Source organism: Gavia stellata, chromosome 10 (genome assembly GCF_030936135.1).
Source record: "Gavia stellata isolate bGavSte3 chromosome 10, bGavSte3.hap2, whole genome shotgun sequence".
In the NCBI taxonomy this organism is placed as follows: Eukaryota; Metazoa; Chordata; class Aves; order Gaviiformes; family Gaviidae; genus Gavia; species Gavia stellata.
In genome coordinates this window covers 9228090-9237251 of record NC_082603.1, presented here as the reverse complement: position 1 = coordinate 9237251, position 9162 = coordinate 9228090, and the positions used below count along the sequence as shown (strand labels likewise).

The following is a 9162-nucleotide window of genomic DNA, read 5'->3' as shown; positions in this document are numbered from 1 at the left end:
ATGGCGGCGGCCGAGGCCGAGTGGGAGCCGGCGGGGCTGCTGCCGGCCCCGGGGGGCGGCCTCGACTGGGGTGAGCGCGGGGGGCTCGGGGGCCGGGGCCGGGCGGTGGGGAGCTCCCCGCCGGGGCCGGGCCGGCGCTGAGGCCGCTGTCTCTTCCGCAGAGGCCGTGCTGGGCGAGGAGCTGAGCGAGCTGCTGGGCGCCGCGGAGCCGCGGCGGGCCCCGAGGGACGAGCCCGACGTGAGTACCGGGCGGGAGGCGGGTTCCCTGCCCCCCCCGCCGGCGGTGTGCCCCCACGGGCCGGCTCGGGGGCTGGAGGCGCCGGCGGGGGTTCCCCCGCGGAGCAGCGCTGTGGGTTTCATGGCGGCCTTCTGGCAGGAGACACTCGAGCTCCCGGGCTGGAGCGCCGGTGGCTGACAGGCCTTCACCCGTTCACCCCTGCGTTAGCTGTTGAGGCGCAGAGCTGTCAATCTGTTAGTGAACTGTCGGTATCAAAGCTAGAGACGTAAAAGCCAAGGTTAAAGGGGAGAGTTTAAAGTGGAAGTTTGAGGTGCTGTGTCCAGGAAAAGCTGTGTTGTCCCTGACCTAATGAAGGTAAACTTCCCCTGCAAGGTAGCGCTGACAGGAGAGTACGTTTCTGGGTTACGTGAAGGGACAAGTGTGGAGAAGCGTGGGTACGTTACATCTGCGTCCACCAGTGCAGTGCTTTATCACCTTGCCTATAAGATAGCTTCTTGTTTTCTTGTCTATTTTTGGATTTTCTTCTAAACCCTTTGCTTGCAACTTTATGCATTAATCCCCATATTTTTCACTGTCTGATCATACATAATGGCTTTTTCTTCCCCGGGGGTTTGTCTCATGCATTCTCCACTGTGTTCTTCCCCCCGCCTTCTCTCTGCTCACTGTGTCCTAACCCTCCTCCGACACAACCCCTGGGTTATCCAACATAACCTCTGGTACTAAGAGTATTCCTACAGGTGCTGTACAAAATTTGGGAACTGTTGCATTGTACAAGGGCAGGGTATTGCCCATTACCAGGTCAGCATTAGTCACCTGTGTGGAGGCTCTTAGTGCACAGCTCCGGCTGTGGTTTTTGGTCATTCTTCCTATAAATATGTTCTGAAGAGCTTTTTCTTCATCCTAGCCTGCAAATACTAATTTCTGTGCAGTCTGCAGACTTTCTGAGCCTCCCTTTACGAGGCAAGTTAGGAACATAAGGAGAGGTATGTTTGCAGGATAGTTTTTAGCAAGAAAATCTTTGCTGTATATTTGTATAAGTTGGGCATGTGATATAAATATTTTTCATGCAAGTGCTCATAAAAATGTTACATTTGAGTAGGGAACTGAGACTTACAGTTGTATCAGCTGAAAAAATGGAGCAAAAACCTGATCAGTGTTTTAAAGCTTGTCCAATAAATAATACATATGAAGTGATTTTAGTCTCTTTTTTCCTTTTGGAAAAGGAAGCTGGTGTCCTTGGCTTTAGAAGGTAATGATGTTGGTTTATTCAAGTATAAGGAGGCCTAATGCATACTGTTCATCAGATCTTGAGCAAATTAGTCCTCGTGTCTGTTTTCCTGCTGGTAAACTGATACTGCTTTTGTTTATAAAGTGCTTTGAGATCTGATGATGGAAGGGCATTAAATAAATCTTTTTCAATTAAGATGAAGGGGAGGATGCGAACAAGCTACTAAAACTTGTGTTTTATATAAGGTGGTTCAGTGACTGGACTTTACAGACTTTCACTTTACAAATTACTGGTTACAGTAATTAGTGATGGTCTTAAACTGATATGCTCCTTTCCTGCAGCTCTAAGCTTTAAAAGAAGCCTTGTCTTCTGTATTCCAGTTGAGAATTGCCCCCTTAAGGGCTTTTATCTCTGTGTGCTTTAAGGCAACTGAAGTGGTAGTTTGTTTTGTTTTCCAGAGCTGTGAGAATGTGAACATAATGGCTGGTGGTTTTGACGTATATTGTCTTTTTGTATTGTTTCTTTTTCTGAACTGTCATTTCAGGAAAATGATCTCTATAACTTTCATTTTGATTTGGATTTGATGTCTTGGGACTCGGATCTTTGGAATATTACAGGCCATGCTTATGCAGGTAATCTAGCTTTTGTATTTTGCAGGTGTGACTATTCACTCCCACCCCACAAGAGTGAGGTGTTATAACTTTAGGATAGTGGTAACTTGTGTGAAACTATTCAATGTCCTGCAGCATTTAACACTGTGATGAGAAGTCATGCTGTGTTTCTGTAGGATGGGTACAGCTGCCGGGGACTGCCCTACCAGCTAAGATGTTTAGTATGTTTAATCTTGCTATGTTTCCTGCTGTGCCTTGCTTCAGGATTTAAATAGCTGGTATAGAGCAGTGTGTTCTTTACTGATCTTCCATTGTTAAACACTTGCACAGTAAAATTTCTTTATCTGCCTCTTGCAGATGCAAGCGTGAAGACAGAACCCTTATCACCAGCCACTTCAAATTGTTCGGTCCCTTCTCCGTCGTCTGTGGGCTCTCCAGTGCAGAATGTGCCTGTATGCAAAAACCTCCATGTAACACAAATAGCAACAGTCATTCAGAACCAGTTGCAACAAACAAAAAGCCCAGAGATTTACTTGTCTGACCAACTTCATGGCATAAGAGGAAACAGCTTATTTGTTCAACCCTTGCAAAAACAACTTCCCTTCAGTAATGTTTTCCTTCCTCTCCTGCAGTGACCCATTCTAAAAAGAGCATGTTCAGTTCTCTTTCCTCAGTTGTGTGTATTGGCTTGGTTGCCAAACAAAACACCTTCTAAAGTCTAGCAGTTGCTGGCCTCTGCCCCCGCCTCGCTCTGCTGATAAGGAAAGGTGGTACTTTGGTTTTTAGTGGTACTTAGCATTGTCCAGAATAAAACTGCAGAACAAAACCTTTCTCCTGTTTGCTGAAGCAGCAGCACAGATGTGATGGAAGGCTGTTTTATTTTGAACTGCTAGTAGACACTTTTCTGTGTTTCTGAAGCATTAATCTCCTGTACTTTCTGTCTGCAGGATGACGTGGACTTCAGCTGTAGTGCCCAGATGTCTCCCATCTCTCTTTACAGCAAGAGTTGCAGAAGCCCTGCATCCCCCGAGGGAGATGGAGGGAAGAAGCCTGCTGTCAGCATCACTTCTCGATCTGGTATGAAAGACTGAGTTACTTTGATTCCAGAGATAGTATGCATCTTGTCTTGCATGCGAATGTTTAACTAACAGACGCTAGTATATCCTGTCATTTCTGACCCGAATTTGTGATCGGATATGTCTGTTTTTAACAAATATTATAGATGGGTTAAAAAAAAGTACCAAAAGCCATGTTATTACTGCTTGAATTCTTTATTTTACATCTTCTGGTTCAACTCTGGCTCTTTTTCCTGTCCTAGCAAATAGTTCTGCGAGGACCCTGAAGAAGTGTGGTCAGACAGTGTCCAGGCCTTCGATACAACCCAAACCCCTTTTGCCTGCTGTACCTGAGGCTCAGGCTAACATTGGCATCCCAGCTAAAACCATCATTATTCAGACTCTTCCCACGCTTGTGCCACTGCCAAAGCATCAGCCAGTTGTTAACATCCAGCCAGCACCCCCTAAAGGTAGGTGAATTGTCTTGACTGAGCCAGGTCTGGGGGTAAACATGATGTCTGTTTGGGACAGTCACTAGAATGAAATTAGCTTTGGTGGGTGAAACAGGAGGGGTAGGAGTAAAAAGAGGGGTCTTACATGCTTTGCTAAAAAAACTTTAGGCTGGGAAGATGGCCTTATTCCTCTCTCATATAGTCCTATGAGAAACAGCACTCACCTGGGCATTGTGTAGAATGGAAGACAGTATAGAAAAAGACACTACGCTGAGCACTGGAAGCTGTGGAGATAAAAGTGCTGATTTGGAAGGATCTCTAGGGACCCTTTCCTCTACTTGTGATGGCAAATGGTGCATAAGGTGATTACGGTACTATTCTGTTGTAACCAAAGGAAGATCCAGCAGAATCAGTTAGGATGGCTTGAATGAAGCTTGAAAGCTTGGGAGGAGTGATAAAAGCTGTTTTTTACTCACATGAAACTGTGGCACAGGATGGTGGGAACATGAGTTTATGGCTTTTTATCTCACTAAACAGCATTAAATAGGATGTTGTGAAGTCTGCTAAGAGAGCCGTGTCAGAAGTTAGAATAGTTGCTTACAGCTGCAAGCTGATGTTAACAAGAGGCAAGTGATTTCCTGTCCACTGATAATTCTTCATTCCTCCTGTTGCCCTGGAACAGATTTTTGAAGTAGCTTGAGCCTTCATTTCTGAATCCCAAGCATTATTTTACTCTTCAGCTAAGCTAGTAGGGACATTGCTGGAATTGTCAGATGCAGTTGCTCGTTTTCACCAGCTGATGGCTGCAGTCTCTTGCTGTTGACTGTACAGGCACTGAAGCGTCGAGGGAAAAGGAGACAAATACTTAAGGGCATGTATCTAGAAATTATTGCAATAGTGAAAAATTTGTCTTCGTTACTAATTGCTCTTCCATCAGGAGTTAAGCCAAAGCTGGAGACGCTGACATTTGTTACAACGTGCCTAAGATTGTTGCACTGCATAAAACACAGATCAGCACAGTCAGCGTGACCTAATTCTTATTCCTTCTGATGTTCCAGCTGATAAAATACCGCCTGGAATAAGGATTGTTGGAGTTACGGATTTTTTGGATATAAGTATAGTACTGTGAAGATCAGCTTCTTTTCCCTGAAGAAAAGTCAGGAGAGTAGTTTCTGTGAGGCGCTATAGAGGAAATACTTTTGAGAAGATATTTCCATGCCATGTAATTACTTTAACTGGTGGTGTGTTTAAAAATTCTATAGTGCCACTTCCGTAACAAAAACCATAAGGATCTTTTTCATTAATCAAAATCACCTGCACATGACAAGTTGGAGCTGCCAGTTTGAAATATGCTATAATCTTCAAAGGAGCATGAGGAATGATATTTTTACAGTCCCTTTCATAAAAGCTTAAAGAAGAAAGCATGATCTTAGAGCATCACATACTTTATGCGTGAAAAAAAGTTGAAATAATGTCAAATTCACTATTTGAGGTTCTTAAATAGGGTAGTACTAACTTACGATGTCATCAAGATTATCTCTGCATAAAAGGACATCTAATCCTACACCTCATACATAAAAGATCTTGGCACTAGGTAAATGACTTCATTTTTCACCTTCCAGAAGGTTGGGTAAATGCTGTAATATATCACTGTGCATTTTGTTTGGAATGCTCAGCTGGAACGTGCTGTTTCTGAAAGCTGGCAAGGTCATCCTGTTACAAAGGATTAAAGAAATGTTCATGTGTTTTCAGACAACAAAATATTACTCAAGCACCTGCTTGAGTTAAATGTAGTTGTTGGACTGAAATTTCTTGGAAGTGACTGTTTTTAATTCCATTTAAAACTCTGTCAAAATTACCTCATTTTCTTCTGCTTGCTTTTCTTTAAGCTCTGTTCAGCTTGTATATAACATTTCTTACATGACCCATTTTTTTGAAAAATGTCTTTTGTCTTAGTGTGAATTGAGGCTTTAACTTGTGTTTTGAAAGTGTAACTTGCATTGTTCTTTCTCATTTATCTTCTTTCTCTATGCTGTTTCTGAATTGGTTTGTATAGTATGAATCACTTCAGTGTAGTAAGTTTTCCATTGAATACAGCAGTAAAGTAGGGATGGACAAAGGGGAGAAGGAGGAATGAGGAAAGCTGGCTAAGTTCTGTGAAAAAGTTGCTCAAAGTGCATCAAGCGTTAGCCATACTGAAATGAGTAACGTTTCTAACAAGTGTTGACATTCATTAACTTTGAAGTACCATTGGGTTTTGGGAGAGAGCTTGATTTAGTGGGTCCCTTTAATATGTGTAGTTTTGGTTTGCAGGATGGATTAAGAGCCCTGCAATCTTTTGAGCTTTTTTTTTTCTTGTCATTCCTATCCTGTGGAATATACTAGCGCTGAAGAATTGGACTTGAAATAAATCGTGCAGGACAGGAGAGGAAGCAAGGCTTTCTAACTCCTATATCATTTTCCCCTACAAACTGGTTGTGTACAAATCCATTTCATATCATACACTGAGCACTCCTGTTTGTTCTTGTGTTCTAGGTCAATCAGTGGTGCTCCCTCAGCCCACTGTGGTACAGCTCCAGGCTTCTGGGGTGCTTCCTCCCTCCCAGCCAGTCATTGCTGTCACTGGAGGGAACACGCCGCTTCACAATCATACGGTGAATGCATTGCCTCCATCTGCTGGAAATGGCTCAACAAGTGGCAAAATACCAGTGACTAAGCCCTTGCTTCAAAGCACCACACCAGCAATGGGGCTGGATGTAAGTTCTGACTGTGTGATGATACCTAATAACCAAAGCTTGGAAACAGTTTTCAGTTACCTGCATGTGGGACATAATGGGAGAACCAGGTCACTTCAGAGTCACACGAAGACAGAGCTGTAGTTGGGCTCGTCTAATAGGATTTCTAACAGTAAACAGGGAATTCGGCAGCTTGGCAAAGAATGGGGAGGGACAGCTTGATATCTGCTGGCCTGCCTGGAGTTGCAGACCAGGTATGCAAGCCTTGTGGCAGAAGACAGTGCTGATGTATTTTTGTCTTCGCTTGTCTTCTCAATTGCAAGCTTTCAATGGCTGGAGCTCTCTTACGTATAGGAAGATTTGATATGTCTGATTTTTAATTAGTGCTAACCCAATTTTTCTAATTCATATAATAAAAACACTCCTTTGGAAGTAGTTGAATTGAAAATGTCAGCAGTAGGCCTGATGCTTTTTCCACCCCCTTTGTTTCCTCGGCTTATACCCATAATCTTCAGAAACTTCAGGTATTGAGTTTCATATGATCCTAATCTCTTCAAGCTCCTTTTAATAATATACTGAAGAAGTAGAAAAGCTCTCAGCAGTCACTGCACAAATAAATAAGTTTTGCCACAATAGCTCACAGTAAGCAGTAGGTGTAAACAGAAATTGCTTTTGAGAGGTGTGGGGTTTTTTTCCCGCTTTCAGCTTTCACCTTAACTAGCTAGCAAGCTGGGCATTAACTTGATTTAGTTCCTAGTAGTTTGGAGCTGCTTTGGTTGCATTTTGTTGTCCAAAGGAAGGCCTGGTTCTGGAAAGTACAGAAGCTTCTTTGTGGCTTTTAAACCCTCAGGGTGTTGTTCTCCAGTGCGGTATTCCAAGCGTGGTTGTAGCGTGGTTGTCTTGAGCTGCAGGTCCTATCGCATCTCTCAGCGTGAGGGAGAAAACACTGGTGTCTGTTCACATGAAATTTTGCAGTGTAGTCACCTGCTTATTAGCAGTGCAGGACACTTTCTCAAAGGCATGTGCCTTCTGGCTTCTCTGGAAGGACGTTGTTGTATGGTTTCTTAGCGTCTGAGAATTGCCGCTCATGCTTGATGTTAAATTTTCCTCACTGTTCATATTTGTGTGTGGCATGCATTTTTAAATGAAAAATTATTTGCTGTAAATAATTCAGCAGCCAGACTGCAATGGAAACCTAATCTTGAATTTGCAAGAAGCTAACAAAGGTCTGTCAGTAGACAGACCAGTTAAGAGCACTGCATTTTTAAATGATAATTGCCTGCCATGCAAAGCCAAACTGAAGAGAGCTGTCAGCAGTCCTTAGATTTGTGACTCCCTGTAATCAGGACTGGCATGGCACCTTGCCGTTGTCTGAATGTATCGTTTAATTGACAAAACCCCCTTATTATCATCACACTTCATATACGCATCTATGACAGTCAATAGTCAAATGTGTAGCTGGGATAATGAATAGTTGTTTGTTTTGAACGATGGTTGTGTGGGTATTTCCACCTGAAGCTGTTTTGGGGAGACAATTTTAAGAAGTGCTATCAGCCTAAATGCTGCACATCTTACCTGTGTTTATTGAAATATGAAAAAACAGTTGCAACTGCTCTTTGGCACATACTGTGAAATAGCACTTTGTTTCAGGATGCAGCTGGCGCCAGCAGGGTTAAAACATCTTGCGACTGCCATAGACGCCATATGTGGCGCTCAGAGCTGCACAGATGTAGCTGTCGTTGGAGCTCTGTAACATGTGTTTTTGTTTGCTAATCTAAGCAAATGTTGCAGGATGAAAAGAAACACTGCAGGACTTTCTTTTGGGCTTAGGAGGGATAAACTGTTGGCTTAACACTCAGCCCTTCCAATGGGTTAGACTGAGATCTGCTGATAGCAAGCTATATGGTTGAGGCCCTATGTCGTGCTTGTCCTGGTGGCACATGGTTATGCAGCTTGCCGCCTGTGGGGAAGTGCCAGGCTTTCAGTGCAGTCACTCTTCACTAGGAAACCAGTGAAGAACTTTCCAGTAGGAAATTGAACAAAAGAAGCGCTGCCTAAGCAAGCCACTCTTCCGGTTGAAGGAAGGAGGCTCTTGACTAAAAAAGGAGGTTGCCTTTCCTGTTGCAATTAAATGGTATGTGGGCATAAATGGTAGGTGTGTGAGGGAATCCAGTTTAGTTTCCACTCTGTAATGAGAAAGGATTTAATTCTGCCTCCCAGTTCTGTTGATTAAAAAATACTGAAAATTTAGAAAAAATTAGATTACGCAAAATTACTTCAACATAAGTGTGGATTTCTATTAAAGAATCCCGTTTTATGTGCTGTACATTGGGTAATTTTCATATGAAATAAACTTATTAGTCAAGTTGTGTTCTGTTGCGTTAGAGACAAGAAAACCCAGATCTTTCATAAGAACAGAGGCCACTTGCATAGGTTTTGTATTCCCACATTTAAGATGCATCTTTGAAGACAGCAGCATTCATAAGCTGAGGTAAGAAGCCAGCCAATGTAAAGTTGAAATGATTTGTACTTTCAGCTCTTTGTTAACTTTCCCAGTGTGTGTACCAAAAACTCTGTGGAGTGTGAGAGACATTCTTACCGCCTTGTGCTAGTAATACAGCTTGCGTTGGAATGGAGGTTAAACTGAGGTTTCTTTGGAAGACTAAATTGAGGTAGCAGTGTTTACTTGTAAAGTGCATGACTCTTTGCAAAGACTCTGAAGATAGAGGACAATCTGAATCTAGTTAGTACTGTTTGCAGCAAGGTTTTGCAATGAACCTTTCACTTCTCCATACTTACAGCATCTTTTTTTTTGTGTGTGTTAGCGGTGGTGTAGTTTTTAA

The 9162-nt window shown here is 43.0% G+C and overlaps 1 protein-coding gene across 1 annotated transcript in view; it reads left to right on the top strand.

Annotated features, from left to right (window-relative positions):
• ATF6 (activating transcription factor 6) overlaps positions 1-9162 on the top strand; it is an 80685-nt gene continuing 71523 nt past the window's right edge. Inside the window, exons 1-7 of the mRNA XM_059821919.1 lie at positions 1-70; positions 162-238; positions 2011-2098; positions 2435-2529; positions 3025-3154; positions 3396-3602; positions 6120-6340. Of these exons, the coding sequence (XP_059677902.1) occupies positions 1-70; positions 162-238; positions 2011-2098; positions 2435-2529; positions 3025-3154; positions 3396-3602; positions 6120-6340 (888 nt within the window). The remainder of the gene's footprint in view (positions 71-161; positions 239-2010; positions 2099-2434; positions 2530-3024; positions 3155-3395; positions 3603-6119; positions 6341-9162) is intronic.